Source organism: Leptinotarsa decemlineata, unplaced genomic scaffold, assembly GCF_025532065.1.
Source record: "Leptinotarsa decemlineata unplaced genomic scaffold, Ldec_3_MD MMD2_tig00026336_RagTag_RagTag, whole genome shotgun sequence".
Lineage (NCBI taxonomy): Eukaryota > Metazoa > Arthropoda > Insecta > Coleoptera > Chrysomelidae > Leptinotarsa > Leptinotarsa decemlineata.
In genome coordinates, this window is record NW_027412692.1 from 8,028,918 (window position 1) to 8,046,002 (window position 17,085).

Genomic DNA, 17,085 nt, shown 5'->3' on the forward strand with positions numbered 1-17,085 from the left:
AATTGGACGATATAACGCCACTTTCGCTCAATGGAGAGGTCATTCCATTTGGAACGGAGGTGAAATATCTTGGCATTATCCTTGATAAAAAACTCACCTGCTACGCTCACTTGGAAAAAGTTTAACACAAAGTTAGACTGACCCTAAGGACATGTCGAATGATTTGTGGTAAAATTTGGGGTTTAGGTCCCAAACAAATCCGTTAGATTTATGTGATGATTATCAGACCAATGATCACTTATGGAACAATTGTCTGGTGGCCGAAGGCTTTATAGAAAAAGACCCAGGCGAAGCTGTCTGGCTTACAGAGACAGGCTTGTCTGGCCATCAGTGGTGTCATTAGTACCACACCGTCAGCGGCCAAGAAGATCCTTCTAGATGGACATCCTCTCCACATTTTTCTGGAGAGAGAGGCTAGATGGACTGCATATAGACTTGTGCACATTGCCAATAGCACAAATCAATTCAATGCAGAGTACAGCAGCCTGTTGGTTGACACTGGAAGTCACAGCATTCTGGAAATGACCTCTGACTTCAACTGTCAACTACAAACTGCCTTATAAAGTACTCTTCTCGAGTAGAGAGGACTGGATCCTGTGGGAGAAAGAAATATTTAAGAGCAGACAGTTGTTGGTTCACAGATGGATCAAAAACACCTTCCGGTTCAGGTATTGGTGTTTTCAGTCGCAGACCCAGGACAGAGATATCAGCCTAGGGTCCTATGCGACTGTATTTTAAGCGGAAATTAATGCTATAGAATTGTGTGTGGAAAGATTGGAACAATTTAACCTCATACACAAGTCAATTAAAACATTCATTCTCGGACAGTCAAACGCCATTGAAAGCTCTTGGCTCCTACCGAGCAACGTCTTAATTGGTAGCAAATTGCCAAAAACGACTCTCTTTGATAGGAAGACTTAACATATTGTCTCTGGTCTGGATTCCTGGCCATACTGGCCTGGAAAGCAATGAAGCTGCTGACTCCCTTGCAGAAGAGGGTGCTCCAAGCAGCTTCATCGGACCAGAATCTGTCATTGGCAGAAACTTCCAGGATTGACTCGCTCCAAGGCGTTTATTCACCCTTCGAAGTTTGATACCAAACAGTTGTTGGACTACAGTAGGGATGAACTACGATGTCTAACAGGCCTTCTTACAGGTCACTGTTATTTGAATCATGATATGCAGATACTATGACTGTCGAAAGTCAGTGTGTGTCGCCTATGTTTGGAAAATGATGAAACAGCAGAGCACATACTTTGTGCCTGCCCCTCTGGGGAGCAAATCAGGTTTTTAGAGTTCGGCAGAGCCGTACTCTTACCATCTGACCTGAACGACCACTCACCATGCAAACTTAACTTCGTTTAGAAGCTGGGCCTATTTGGTTGATTGGGAATAGGTGTGAGCCACAATAAACCCTTGCGAGTTGCGGTGGAGGGTCGAATAGACCCACTCACCCTGGATCTCCATTTTAGAAATTAGTTTATCCTCACAATAAAGCGATCAAAAGAGAATTTTCATGTTACCAGAAGCGAATCACAGTTCACTATTTCATCAAAAATTTAATACTGACATCTGGGTTTCCTCAGCATTCAGTAAATTGAGATTTATAAAATTCACCTGTATATAAAAAAGTGGGGATCTTCTCAAGGAAGAAAGAAAGCAATTAATTTCGAAATAAAGTTTATACAACGTTTTTTTCGACAAAAATTATAGCTGAAATTTGAAAAATGTTCATATATATAAGAAATGAGATGGGTCCCAATACAGTTCCTTGGAGTACGCCCCGGGTAACTAGTAGTTGGACGCTGATAGGGTCGTTCACCCTGAAAATTTGTGTTCTATAAGTCAAATAGTCCTCAAATGAAAGTAGTTGTTTCGGAAGTTTTGTTTCGTGCAAATGAATGTTTATATGGAAGTAGTTGTTTCAAGGGGGCTTTTTCAATTGCCATTATATCATTTTATAAATAAAAATCGATCGTTTTAGATTTTTTCAAATCATCAGTAACGCAAGTAGTGTATTCATTCCTTACGTTTGGACCACACTGTATAGGGTATATAAAAAATAAATTAAATCCATGACTCATGGCGACTCGCCAGTAAACCAGGTTTTTTTTCTTCGGTGTCGGCGACATCGGTTACTATGCTGATTAGCTTCATGTTCTGTGTAGAATATGTTGATAATTTCACAAGCTGTCTCAGAACCATCCTGACTATTCGAATGCTAATTATATCCATTTCTCGTTTGGTACTGATGATTTGGAATTATCTGATTCAGATATATGGTCAACTTTGATACGCCTTTTGGTCAACAATCAATAAATACATTTAATCTCGATATATTCACAATTTCAGTCCAGTGGAAAAACACACTGGGAATATATTTCTCTTCCTTCGGTATTCACCAAGTATTTGAATGTTTTTTCTAACTAAATCTTGTGCGCGTTGTTTCAAATCCCAGATCAATAAATTCTGATAAAAGATATGTGGGTGTTGGAGGATTTATTGTAGTTAACTAATATATTTGTGAAACTATGTAGGTTGATTATTTAGATTTCCTTTATCATCCAAATATAATCTATAATTTACCTTCCCCCCATTAATACAGTAGAAAACTAGTTTTGGGACGAAACGGGATGTCGATTTGATATTTTAATGAAGTAAATTGGTCAAAGATGAAGATCTGTTCAAAATCGAATGAGTAGATACGTCAAGGAATGTGTAAACCAGGCAATCTTCGAATATATGATAGAAATGACCGATACTTGATACAAAATATACACTTTAATATAAGATTTCCACTTGAAATCTTCAGATACCCCCAAAAACAGGTTCAATTTTTTCTTCAAATTTTTGTTTTTTATTTCATTCAAATCGGAAACATTTTAAACAGAATTATTTATTTGGGAAAGAAATTTTGGGAAAGAAAGGTTAATTATCAATTTAATTTTTTCTACTAATGTGTTTCCTTCTGCGTGGAAAACATCTATAGTATCTCTAATTTCCAAATCTGAAAAGCATAGGCAATATCTGTTAAGTGTGCCCCAGCTAAATTATTTGAACATATTGTATACAACAGATTGTTGAAAAGTATATCAAGACAGAGTCAAACGGTTCTGTAAGAAATAAATCTATAGAGTCAAACTTGTAACTTTCACTCACAAAGCATACGAGGTACTTGAGAACAAATCTCAACTGGATGCTATCTACACAAACGTGCAAAAAGCTTTCGATAAAGTATATCATGATATTTTATTGTTGAAGTTGAGTCATTATGGGTTAACTGAAAATATTCTCAAATTGTTCCAAAGCTATTTGGAAAACAGAGATTCACTTGTAAAATATCATGGTTCATATTCAAGAAAATTTTAAGTTACTTCTGGAGTCCCACAAGGATCAAATTTAGGTCCCTCATTTTTTGTTTGCCAGCAGTGTTGGAATTCTCGGAGTGTCTAATGTTTGGTGATGACCTAAAAATTCATTAACTAGTACAATCAGTGAGAAGTAGTGTAATGCTAAAAAAAGATCTGGACAAGGTTTATGAGTGGATATTACTGGAGTTTTATCCCAACACGAAACTATTATTTTCAACACCTCGGCACGTGTTTCGATCACCAAGTGATCATCTTCAAGAGGAAAATTAAACATTGCATTAGTTCGGACTTCCATTGTCTAATAGATATAAATTGATTTGAAAGACCTGAAAAAAAATCTATAAAAATTAAAAAGAGATTAGCTGAAAAAGAACAATTATATCAAGCAAAAAAACAGAAATTATAATGAAATAAAATACAAGCGACAATCAAAAAAATTAAAAAAATTGAACTATTAACCCGAGATGAAAATTAAAAATTATTAACAAGAAATGAAAATTAAAAGATTTCAAGCCAAGTTACTTCACGACGTTTCGATTGTTAGTATCCACAATCGTCTTCGGGTGCTAACTGGACTTATTTCTTCGAGATCTGACTATTTATAGGTGATTCGAGTGCTTTCACCTATTCCCCCTTTTCGCTTCATCGATTTTAGCGGGAGCTGACCGCTTGGCGGGAGTTGGTCATGTTCCTTTTGATAGGTTTCCATATGTTACGTATCTCTACGCTAGCTTGGCTAAATGCGTTGTTGGACAACATATATGCGCCTTCTTTGAATTTTGTCCTAAACCAGTGTTCCTCCTTGTGGATGATTTCAGTTTGAAACCACTTGATGGTTATGTTGATGAGTCCAAACATGCTCTTCTATTCCTGATTTGCTGGTTTCTCCTCGTTGTGTGTTTCTTGTGCTCGGCAATGCGAACTTTCAATGACCTCTTAGTTTCATGATTCTACGCACTCGCAGGGTATCCGGTAAATGCAGTTCTTGGAATCGCAGTCCGCGTTTGGTGGCGTAGTTTTCATGAGGCTGCTACGGAAAGTGTTCTCAGATCTGAAGCGGGTTCTGATGTTATACTTGGACCCAATTCTTCTTAATCTTTCCGATAATCCTCTGATGTAGGAAAGTACAAGTACTGGTTGTGGCGGCTTCTCTTCCTTGAGAGGCTCTTGGTGTCTTCTAGCAAAAGTCTGTTCCACCATCATTTTGGAGTAACCATTGCGTTGAAAGTCATTTTTGATGTTGCCCAGTTTCTTTTCCAGGCCTTCCTTTGTATTACAGAACCCAAAAGCACGGTCTACTAGAATCTTGATGATTCCTCTCTTGATCTTTTGATGGTGGTTGGATTCCTGGTTCAGATACTGTTCCGTGCGAGTGGGTTTTTGGTATTCAGATGTTTCCCATGTAGTATCGGTCCTCTTCACCAATACGTCTGAGAATTACAATTCGTTGTGAACTTCCTTCTCCATTGTAAAAGTGATGGAAGGACTCACGTTGTTGATGTGCTTCAGGATGGTGTCTAGTTCTACATTCCCATGATTCCATATTATGAAGGTGTCGTCCACGTATATCAACCAGACTCAGGGTTTCTTATGGACTTCTTCAATGGCCAGAGTTTCAAAACACTCCATATATATGTTGGCTATAACCGGTGACACTGGCGATCCCATTGGTAGTCCCTCATCTTGCGTAAAGAATTCGTCCTTCAGTTGGCAGCATCCTAGTAATTCCATGATTATTTGTATCGGTAAGTTTGTTCTATCTTTCAGGTCTCCACCTTCGGATAGCTTCCCTCCAACGTTCCTTCGACAGGAACGTTGGCTTTCCACGTCGAAACTAATCAGTTGATCTTGCTATTTGACTTCGATTGCCCCTAGTAGATCGACCAAATGCCTTTGAATTCTTCACAAAAGATGATGTTTTTCTTTGCAGTGGTTTTATTATTGGTAGTAAAAATCTGGACAAGTTTTGAGTCGCAGAATCTCCGGAGCTAATGATCGGTCATAGCGATCTTGTGGATTTTGGGTAGTCCATACAAGTGGGGGGAGCTTACTGTGGTGCGGTGTTAACGATGATCTCTCTTTTTCCGAAATATCGACTTGGTGTTTTTTCAAAGTCTGATACAACTTCCTTTCAATTGATGCAGTAGGGTGCCTTACGATCTTCGTTCATTTTCCTTTCTGAAGCACTTCTTCGATCTTGTGTTCGTAGAGATAAGTATCCATCACAACAGTAGCGTTAACCTTATCTGCAGGTAAGATATTAATGATGTTATCTCCACGTATGTCGTTCAGAGAACTGGTTCGCAATCTAGCTGTTCTCCGATAATTTTTAATTTTCATCTCGTGTTAATAGTTCAATTTAATAAATTTTTTGATTGTTGTTTGTATTTCATCTCATTGTAATTTCAGTTTTTTGCTAAGTATTATTGTTCTTTTTCAGCTAATCTCTTTTTAATTTTTATAGATTTTTTCATATTAGACAATGGAAGTCCGAACTAATGAAATTCACCACGAAACATTGTCAACCACCTTTAAACAAAAGGAAGATTAAACTTACTCTTGAAGATGATCACTTGGTGATCGAAACACGTGTCTAGGTGTTGAAAATAAGGGTTCGATGTTGGGATAAAACTCCAGTAATATTCAATACTACACCAAAGGTTCCAAACAGTGCATTACAAGTTTATGAGTGAAGTTGTGAGAGTAGATTAATTTTCAATATTGATGAATGTTCATTAATGTCGGTCAATGTGCAAGAAAGGCCCCTTTTCTCTTCAGTCATGAACTGAATAAGGTCTCTCTTGAAAGAAATATAGAAATAAAAGATCTAGAATTTATACATTCAACAATACATTATCATTCAAGACTCACATAAGAAATATTACAAGAAATGCAAATAAAATGTTGGGGTTTATCATCAGGGAAACTAGAAATTTCAACAATATCCTTTGGATCAAACTGCTGTACTATACATTGTTTAGAAGTAAATTGGAATTTGGATCAAATATATGGTTTGGCGAGTATCACTCCACATTATAAGAATTGGGAAAACTTCAGAACAAATTTTTAATATATCTTCACTTCAAAATATACCACGTATGGCCAGACTACCGTTTAGTAAGAATATCTCATTTGAGGAATGAATTCAGGGTACTGTCTCTCCAGGCGCAAAATATGTGTAGTATCATTTCTTTACTTGCACAAGTTTCGACTTCTGAGGGTTGTCGTTCGTAGAGATTTTAAACAGACAGACAGATTTTACTGGCTTCTTAATAATAGACTAAACTCACCTCATTGATTTATCGTTAGTCAAATTTCACGTTCCAACCAGAATGACAAGATTAAATACGATGTTTTACATACAGAATTTCTGCCCCACTTAATCGTATGTTACGTCTCACAAATGAATTGAATGTAATAATCTATATAGATTGGACAAATTCCCTAACAGATTAAAGGAAAAAAGTCATTATACAGCTAGTGAAAATGTTTTTGTGAGATCATCACACTCATTAATCGACCCCGTCAGTAACTGAATTTTGCGTTTTTTAAGTGTATTATATTGTGAGTAATAAGATCATCCTTGTAATTAGACCTATGTGACCTGTTAGGGTGGATAAATAAATAAATAAATAAATAAATACTTTTAGTACCGTTCTCTTATTAGATCTCTTCTTGAATACCTACATCTCCAAACTTTGGCCACCTTTTTATTCAAATCAGATTTCAATTGTTCAGAATGAATTTCATCAAGCAGAAATATTGTTGAAACTGAACATTCACTCAATGGAAAACGAAAAGATTCATCTTTGACCACTGCGTTCTTCAAAAAATGTTTTCAGAAAAACACATTTTCCTGAAGCTTTAGGAGAGTTTGTATTGCTTTTCTTGTGAAATGGACTAGAAATTTACAAACTTTTTAAATAGTCATTTGTCACACTAATTATACCTTCCATGTTTCGCCGAACATTTGAAACAACATATAATTTTTTCAAAATCAATTTTTTAAGTCAGAACGGTTCAGAGCGTAACACTGCAATATCGCTTTCATGAATTTATTTACGTTGTATAGAGACTTTTTAGTTTTAGTGTATTTTCCGTTACATGAAAGGATAACTTGAAATTTGTAAAATGGGTTAGTAGTTGATAAACGAATAAATAATAAAAATTTGAATTGAAGGCCAGTACCTTGAAATTTTAGCATACCTTTCAATTCGTAAGAACTTCTCTGAAAATCATATCGATGTATTTTTCCGAATAAAAATACATTATTTTCGAACGAATTTGATACTGTCTGCATTTCAATTTTGATTGAGGGACGATTAAAAAAATTACATTTTGAGACCACGCTGCATATTGGCGAATTAATCTATAACTTTCATACGGAACGTTTTTCGATTATTTCGCTCACTGTTTCAGTGCCTGCTCGATGTGATACGCTCTGTATATAGAGCCTAAAAAAACAAAACACTTACTTTAAATTTTTCTCAAAATATGTTTAAGCCATTTCCGAGGAGGCGGGGCGATGGAAGTCGATCTGGAAACACGTTGATTTTTGTAGAAACGGACGCGAAACCTCGTTCACGACATAAGCGGCGATAAGTTACTAACTGCGAGCGTCGGGACGCCCGCAAACGATGCGTCGCGTCTTAGACGCAAGCGTGGGCTGACCAGGTGCTTAGATCCCTGTTTTTGAGGTGCGATTTTCACGCTGCTGTCTTTCGAAGTTAAACATTGTTTTCGGGTGGGAGTATTTTTCCACAAAGTGAGAGTACTCTTCCACGGGGGAGTTGATAAATTAGTTTCTCGATACTTCGAAACGATTGCCGTTTGTCTAGTTGGAGCTGTAGATTACTTAGATCAGTTGTGAGAGAGATAAAAATCGAAAATAATTACATAAATTAGTTTGCTGTTTTAATGGATTGAGTCACGATCTGTCACTGTCAGTGTCAATTAAATCTAGTGGGTTTTACAAGAATTGAACGATTTAATTTCATTAAATCCCTCAGAGTTTGTCTGAAAATATTAACAAAAACTACAAGTTATTTTATGTAGTGCTGAAATTTGTTGCATATACGTCGTCAATATTTTCTTGAATTTATAATTCTGTTTTTAAAGTCGTTCCAATCTGATCGACTGACTGTACAATTGTTGTGCTGATTTTTCGTACTTAAAAATCTCTAATACGTGGACTTTTCAAAAAATAAGGTGAATGATCAATTTTCGCGGGATACGTAAATTTGATTTGCGATTTTTTAATTTTTTCATGTTAGTACATTCGTCTCGAACAAATTTCCACAGTTTCAGCTGTTGAGCATGTTCAGTTTGTTGGTGAAAGACATGAAAGTTATAAGTTTTTAGCGTGCTAGGAAATTTTCTGCAATCGAAAAAATAGATCAAAGAATTTGCATCAAATTTTGTGTTACGATGGAATTAAGTGCTTAAAACACCTGAAATGTTGACAGTGGCATACGGTGATTGTACTTTGAGTTAGAAAAATGCTCACAAGTGGTACCTACAAAATTTTCACAGAAGATCGAAAAGATGTGAATTGCGACGTTCGCCCTGGACGCCACCACACATCAATAGTTGATGAGAATATTGAGAAAGTGGAGAAAATTGTTACGGAGATTTGTCGAATCACTATTACAGAAGTTGCTGATGATGTCGCCATATCGGTTGGCTCATGTCATGCAATTTTTTCGGAAATTTTAGACGTTTGAACCGGCAGGGAAGTTAGTTCAAAAATTGCTGAATTTTGACCAAAAGATTTGGTTCAAAGGGTCATAACTGGTGACGAATCATGAGAATATGGTTATGATATCGAAACCAAAGTACAATCGTCCCAATGGAAGAGTCCAGGAGAGCCAAGACCAAAAAAATTCGCCAAGTTCGATCGAATGTAAAGGTTTTGCACACTGTCTTCTTTGATTACCGTGGCTTAGTGGATCAGAAGGTCTTGGAACATGGTCGCACGGTCAATAAGGAATATTATCTTGAAGTTATGTGCCGCTTGAGAGGAGCAATACGAAGAAAATGTTCAGCATTGTGGAAAAAAATTCATGGTTTTTACACCACGATAATACAACAGCTCACTCGTTATTGCTTGTTCGTATTTTCTCAACAACAACACCGTAGCATGTCTCAGATACAGATACAGATACAGACTTATCAAACTAGTCAAAACATATTATAGTATTACAACTTATAAAAACACTATAGAGCTCACAAGAAAATAGGAAAAACTCACAGACAGTGCATCAAACAATGAGGTACTCCTCTATTGTATAAAAAATATTTTCATTAAGGTAATTGAATAATGTTGTTTTGAAAGTATTAAATTTTTTTATCTCACCAAAGATCCTATTGAAACGGTTTTAACATAGAATTCCTTGGTATTTTGTAGAATTCTGTCCCACACTAAGCCTAGAGAATGGTAAGCGAATGTCATTTTTATTCCGTGTTTGGTGTTGGTGAATTTCACTACTTTTCATGATGTAGCTATCTTGCTCTTTTTTAATATTCATAATTAGAATATAAATATAAAGTGACGGTAAAGTTAGAACAGTGACTTGAAATAAGCTTTACAAGATACATTATTTCGAACTCCCATCATGCATCTTATGATTTTCTTCTGAGGAATGAATACTCTATCAATATGTGTTGAATTACCCCAGAAGATCAATCCATATGTGAGTGCCGACGACACTAGACCATGATATGCCATTCTGAGAACCTCTATAGATACAGTGTCCTTCAGTTGTCTGATAATAAAATTTATACTACTCAATTTCCCTACCAGATTTTCGATATGAGTTCTCCATGTCAGTTTATTCTCATCAATTGTTACACCCAGAAATTTTATGTTTGATACTGGCTCAATTGACTTATGATTTATTATAACAAGAGGGCTTGCGTCACTGCTGATATTTTTTTGTCGAAAAACCATGAAGAATGTTTTGGAAGCATTTAAAATCAATCCATTATTCAGGCACCATTGAAAGAATTCCTCAGCGAATACATTGCTCAGATGAATGCTTTTGTCCAGATTATCTTGTGATATCATATGATATGTATCGTCGGCATAAATTATGGTTTTTTGCAAGGAACCACATGATAAAATCATGTCATTAATAAATAGGATAAAAAGCAGTGGACCAAGTATTGAGCCTTGTGGTACACCCATAGAAACATTGGTTGACTTTGATTTGAATGAATTCATCATGACAATCTGACTTCTATTTTGTAAATAGGAAGAAACCCATCTATTCGCTACTCCACGAACTCCAATACGGTTTAATTTTTGAAATAGAAGCTCATGATTAACAGTATCGAATGCTCTACTGAGATCAAAATATAGTGCAATAGGATATTCCTTAGTATTCAAGCTAGAATAAATCATATTACATAATTGGTTCATAGCTGATTCTGTAGATTTTCCATCCCGAAATCCGTGTTGAGATCCTTTCAATAAATCATTATTTCCCAAGAAATTTCTCAGACGGAAATTGAAGCAATAATCGATTATTTTTGCTAGTTGACTTTGTAAGCATACATTCCTGTAGTTGTTGATGTCTTCCTTGGAACCTTTCCTCTTATATATCAGTACTGACTTTGAAACTTTCAGTTTTTCAGGATATTTTCCTGTACTGAATGATTCATTGATTATGTGACACAAAGGATAACATACTGCATCACTAACAGCTCTCAAGCACTTACCATTTATCTCATCAATTCCAGCGGCTTCTTTAGAACACACTTTATGTATTGTCTCTTTTATCTCGAGTGGAGTTGTTGGAGTCATGAAGAAAGTAATGCTTGAGAAATGTTCTAATTTTACCTTATTGAAATTGGGGTCAATACTTTGTATATTCATGCAGCCACTGTATTTACCAGATTTGACTCCCTGCGACTTTTTTCTGTTACCAAGATTCAAGACACCCATGAAAATGAAGCGTGTTTCGAGATTATGCAATATTAAACAAAATTCATCGATAAGGTCGCTAATGTGTTCAGCATATAGTGAAATCAAACATTAAACAGCTAATCCATACATTTGAATGTGAAACTTAAGTTTCACAAAACTCATAATTATATCTTACCGATAAAACGTGTTTCAAATTTGTAAAATAAGGTAGGTGAAATAAAATACTTCTGCAAACGTGAAGCACACGAAAAATTGTACGATTTTTAAAAGATGAGTGAATTGACTTCGTTTTTTATTACCGTTTAATTTTATTCTGATATTCCTGATAGATGTATCTGGATGAAACTTCAGGTATTCTATATTCATTTCACAGAAGGCAATTTTGGAGAAATCTTTTTAAGAAAAACTTGTGGCAAGGATTATTTCGAACTTAAAATATCAACCTACATGAAAAAGATGAATAGCACAAGACGATTAAAGTCGCTGTCATCTGTCAGTAAAGTCACAGTGTCATTATTCATTAGAAAAGTCACTGTCACTACTGTCAGTGTCACTGTCAACAGTGTCTATGATAGGCGTTTTGTATTGTAAATACGCCACTTTCAATCACTTAATTATAGAAGTTTTTGTAAAATAAAATATAACGCAGGCCTATTTATATAATTTTTGATTCCAAAAGGTATTCGGTGTGAGTTATTCACTTGAAATAATCAAAAATGACGTAAGTGCACAACAAGTTTTGTCCCATAACCTCTTGAAACATATGTTTCATATTTCAGATCTAAAGTTACGTTCAAAATAACACTTACATCGGACCCGAAGCTTCCTTTCAAAGTGTAAGTCAAATTTGTATTAATTCTGATAAATTTTTGGTAGTTACTGTCAGAGTTTTTATTAATAAAATTGTTTTTGTTGACAGCTGAACCGAGCCAGGTATCAAACTGACAGTAGCTATCAAGAAGTGAATAATGAGCGAAAATGCGTCTTCAAACATCAACCAGATACTAACATCCTATGACACCTTCATAAATATTCTAGAGGATCCCAACTGGCCAAAGTCTGCGAAAGTTGAAGACATTAAGATGTCTTTCAAATTAGGCAGCTTCCTTGAAAAAACCATGAAACACTTCGAATCACAGAATAGTTCAGATGAGTTTTTAGATATTTTAGGAAAGTGGTGGAAAGAGAAAAACCGAACCAAAATTTATTCTACAAGTTTTTATTCCACTGCTTGTGACGAGTTACTCATGAAGTTTTTTCGTTGTGAAAATATCTCTGAAAATAATTTAGATGTGCCAGTTCGAATATTCACATCAATTTTTCCAAAGAATCGAATGGAAAATGTCATAAGCAAGCTCATTCTAACTGCTGGTTATCAGGAAGCTGTATCTGATTTTGTGAAAATCATATCAGATGATAAAAATTTTCACGATTTGCAGTATCATTTGAAATTACAAAACTGGAGTGAACTTATGGAAACTGGTAAAGAATCTTACATCAGAGAAGAAGTCAAAGAAATTTTGACTCTCTACAAAGTGGAGTCTTTACTTCATCTCATCATAGGTGTATTGACATTGAGTGATGTATCTGAGACGGAGAAACTTGTTCAAAAGATTGCACTGCAGAGTATTTTGGACAAAATGTTAGATCGAAGCATTCTCAGCAAACAGTTCTGGACTACATTATTTAAAAATGTTGATGTACGTCATGTTAGTATCGTTTGTCAAAATTTTAAAGACTTTCTAATCTCTCTGTTCAATTTCATTGTTTACACAGGGAGTATGATGAGAAAAGAAGGGAATTTGTGGCAAACTGACTCAGAAGTGTGTCTGTGTCCGGAATTGGGATACACAGATCTCATTCTACATATTCAAGATGTGTGTGGGATTAATTCTGAAATGAAGACATATGTAATCGATAGGTTAAATCAAGCAAAAGAATTTACCAACTCAGACATTTGGACACAAATTATTGAAGAAATTGGCTGAAGTTTTTGTATAGTGGAAACTTTTTAATATTTTATATATTGTATTTTTTCATTATATTTTTGTAATTTAGTTGAATAGTTTTTTCACATATACTTTCAACCAAAATTAGAATTTGAATTCCCATATCTTCCATTAAAACAGGAATAGGATTCTGATATTTGCAGATTGATGTACACAAAGACTGGAGAGCAATAAGTAGGTATAAAATAATACATAACTTTTTTTTCAAAAAGTATCGATTTAAGGTAAAGAAGAATTTATTGAATTAGGATTCTCTAATATATAGGTTAGCTAACTTAAAATATAGTATTATCAAGAAAATTTATATAAATAATACAACTTTATATACTGAACAAAAAATAATTTTTTAATTTCCATAATGGAGTAGATTTAATTGAATCAGGTAAATCATTGAAATGGACAAAACCTTTGAAGAATAAACTTCTCATACTATTTCTTGTATTTGTTCTATTTATATGAATGTGACTAATAGCATTGTGATGAATGTGCTTATTGAAAGTTATTAATGATAGCAAGTATGGGTGGGTCATTTCATTTAATATTTTATAAATGAAAACCATGGAACAATAGAATAATCTTTTGGATACTGAGAGCCATTGTAGAGCAGATAGCATGGTAGAAATTGGTGTATACCTATTACATTTTAAAATTATTCTCATTCCCCGATTTTGTAGTTTTTGTATTTGTTGCACTTTGTTCAAATTAAGAGAGAATAAAATAGATGCTCAGTAGTCAAAATGGGGTTGGATTACTGATTTATATACCATAATTTTTGTATCTGTTGATAAGTTATTGGCAATTCTTGAATCGCCAATAATTTATTGTCCAATCAGGACTTTCCACGCCGCAACAACAGCCTACGGCAACGTTATCAAGAACTGACAAGAATGACTTCAGTTTCAAAATTAGCTGTCAAGCAGAGCACATGACTATATGGCAAGTGGGATGTCGTGATAATGTCAAAGACGAATGGATGTACACACGGGATTGGATTTGATATGATCAGAAGCAGGGAAAATTCATGGACAAAGTACTATGAACATATGCAAATCACATACACGTGTTTCTGGCTCATTAATTGTCATCAGTAAGGTATAGCCAAGTGCAAGGTTAGGGAAAACTTGGTTGCAGAAACAACACAAATGCACGGAGTCATCAACAGAAACCAGTTGCTCTTTGTGGTTTCGGTTAGGTCACCACGGGTTAGAGATCTCACTAAAGTCACCGTGAGGCAGCTTTAGCTACCTGCGTGATATCGGGGTCCATTATTTGATATAGATGATAATTCAGCAAATCGATATATACTCACACATATAACTGTGCCCCTTTTAAAGGTGTTTTCATTACCAATATTGAAATATAGTAAAGTATGCAGCATTAATAAACTCTCTTAAAGTATATAACTGTCGTTAGAAATAAAAGATCCTTGAACTCATTTTACGTTGAACCAATATTTTTACAGTTTGAGTGTACCAGAGGCTACCCCTTTCACAGCAGTATTGAAATTCGCTGCTGAAGAATTCAAAGTGCCCCCAGCAACCTCAGCAATTATAACAGATGATGGTGTTGGCATAAATCCACAACAAACTGCAGGTATTTTAGACAGTCATATAATAATCATGAAAAAACCCACCAGTCTTTGTCAATTCATATATATTACCAGTCGTGTTTAAATTTCATTTACCGCGTACTTGCTTGATGTATCGATAATGCTAATGGATAAAAAAAGTTTCGAATGAAAGTTATGGCTCCAGAAAAAACACATTCTAAAGTAAGTTTCAGATGTACGGAATGTGACATTTTTTCGTGATCGCAAATAATATAAATGTTTTAAATCGAACAACCATTTAAAACAGTAACCATGCGCCGTTGCCAAGTTATTGATTTTTTATACAATTCAGAAGTGAAGTCGGCTGTGAACGGAATAATTGTAATTGAGATGTTTATCAAAGATCTGAAAAATGTCTGGTAAACCCCAAAGTAGCATGTAATGATCTGAGCACTTTTATTTTTATTCCGGGTGCTTCAAATGTTACTTTATCTTCAATAAGGCAAAGTTCAGCTTAATCTGTTAAACAACTCAACAATTATATTTTGAAGATTATGATATTTTTTTCAATTGAAACACCCTGTATGTTAGTATGTTTTCGCATTCTACATGAAATTACTTATCCGGGGATACCAACATGTTATTTCTTTGATTATTTGCGTTTTTGAAAATATTTTTAAAAGAATTCAGAAATAAGTAGGTACATGTTCAGCATTTTAAATTTAAAACAAAATAATAGCAGTAATCACAAATAATACATTCTCAAAATGTCTTCCACCTTGTGTGGAAGACATTTGTATGTGTGTCTTCCATTTTCTGAAAATATTTAAAAAGAGAGTTCTCGCGTGGTTTACATTTTCGTGTCCTCTTGTGTAGTAACAGCAGTACGATAAATCTCCAATTTAGCTAATTCTTATTGATGTTAGGTCCGGCGACTTCGGCGGCGAAGGAATAGGTCCTTCTCGTCCAATCCCCTGTCGTTTCTTTTGTTTCAAATATTGAAATATATATATTTTTAAAATCTTTCAAAAATATTTTGAAAAACGTGAATGATCATAGGACTGGCTGGGAATTGCCTAGTTGGTATCCTCGGATAGGCAATTTCATGTAGATTGCGCGAGGTGTTCCAAATGAAAAAATTGCATAACCAAAGTTGATGAAAATCAAAGTTACGGCGCATTATGACTGAAAACAAATTCAGTGCTGAGTGGGAAATTATGGGACCATTTCATTAACAGATAAATAAATTGATTGTCCATTTGAAAAATGTCATCAATTTGTTCTCACTGTTATATTATTGTTGATGAAAAAATATTTCAAAATTGAAGTTGAATTTTATTTATTTCAGGAAACATATTTCTCAAGCATGGTTCAGAACTAAGGATTATTCCAAGGGATCGAGTAGGTTGCACCTTCTAGGCTAGGGAATTTTATTAATTTAGCTTGAATTTTGTATAACCCTATTTCGAAATTATATATCAGTGTTTCTGTATATATACTTTGTTTGACTTGTAAAATAAAATTTCTTCATGAATTTTCCGCTGAAAGTGGAAGGTGAATCTAATAATTTTGGCAGTTCCTCAAACAAAACAGGAATTTTCAACAATTGAAACTACTTCAGTCTACTATCATTATTATTGTAAGTTATCCCCTGAAAAAAAATAACACCGGCCGTCGCTGGTAATCGACTGTGACTTGGCCAAGGTCACGCTCAACGAGACTGACGCTTTTTGATCGTTCCAGATGTCGTTTCGAGGTAATTTTCTGTCGGCTTCCATTAAGGTATATAAACACTACCAACAGGCAGATGCGGCAATTGTAGTTGAAAGTGCGTTACGAAGTGATCTAATAAGTCAATAGGCATTAACAATTTATCTGACGATTCAATTAGTGTTTGCATTGTATTGTCAATGTAGCAGTGAAAAATGAAGTTGAGTTTGATTGTACGGAATAGTGAATTATTGTCAAACCCACTGGGAAAACAATTGCTGTTCAACGTTTGTGTTTCTTTAACTCAACTGCTGCCATTAAATCAGTGTTGACATTATTCAGTTTGATCCCTCTATTTTTGAATGTGTTTCATACGGGGGTAATAACCACTAGTCAGTGATGATTGTCGTGACATTTCACTATCCCCAATAATGACGATATATTGACATGTGTCTATGAATTCATTTAGTAGACCTTTAATCTAATAATAACAACTCTTCCTGAACGACAGTTCACGAC

The 17,085-nt window shown here is 34.9% G+C and overlaps 2 protein-coding genes across 10 annotated transcripts in view; one reads left to right on the forward strand and one right to left on the reverse strand.

Annotated features, from left to right (window-relative positions):
- The window catches only part of rdgC (retinal degeneration C), a 172,328-nt gene extending 164,334 nt beyond the window's left edge, over window positions 1–7,994 (reverse strand). For all 6 annotated transcript variants that reach the window (XR_012467417.1, XR_012467420.1, XR_012467419.1 and 3 more), the window contains exon 1: window positions 7,847–7,994. The gene's annotated coding sequence lies outside the window, so the exon portion shown is untranslated. The remainder of the gene's footprint in view (window positions 1–7,846) is intronic.
- Window positions 7,995–11,813: 3,819 nt separating this feature from the next.
- On the forward strand, window positions 11,814–16,350 carry Ufm1 (Ubiquitin-fold modifier 1). 4 transcript variants are annotated; one of them, XR_012467422.1, is made up of 5 exons: window positions 11,819–12,019; window positions 12,078–12,134; window positions 12,218–13,007; window positions 14,770–14,900; window positions 16,205–16,350. XR_012467422.1 is itself a non-coding variant. In XM_074183186.1 (4 exons), the coding sequence occupies exons 3-4, from the start codon at window positions 12,267–12,269 to the stop codon at window positions 14,821–14,823; spliced, it is 795 nt and encodes a 264-aa protein (XP_074039287.1). In that variant the 5' UTR covers window positions 11,814–12,019; window positions 12,078–12,134; window positions 12,218–12,266; the 3' UTR covers window positions 14,824–14,901. The 4 variants fall into 4 exon arrangements, 3 of the variants coding, with proteins under 3 accessions (XP_074039287.1, XP_074039288.1, XP_023013302.2); XM_074183186.1 differs by lacking the exon at window positions 16,205–16,350 and having other exon boundaries at window positions 11,814–12,019; window positions 14,770–14,901; XM_074183187.1 differs by lacking the exons at window positions 14,770–14,900; window positions 16,205–16,350 and adding an exon at window positions 13,075–13,217 and having other exon boundaries at window positions 11,814–12,019.
- Window positions 16,351–17,085: the final 735 nt, after the last annotated feature.

Bases quoted from the DNA above. Each gene is read 5' to 3' on its own strand.
- Ufm1 (XM_074183186.1), top strand. From the start codon at position 12,267: ATGAGCGAAAATGCGTCTTCAAACATCAACCAGATACTAACATCCTAT. The intron at 13,008-14,769 runs GTTAGTATCGTT...ATATTTTTACAG, and splicing joins AAAATGTTGATGTACGTCAT to TTTGAGTGTACCAGAGGCTA.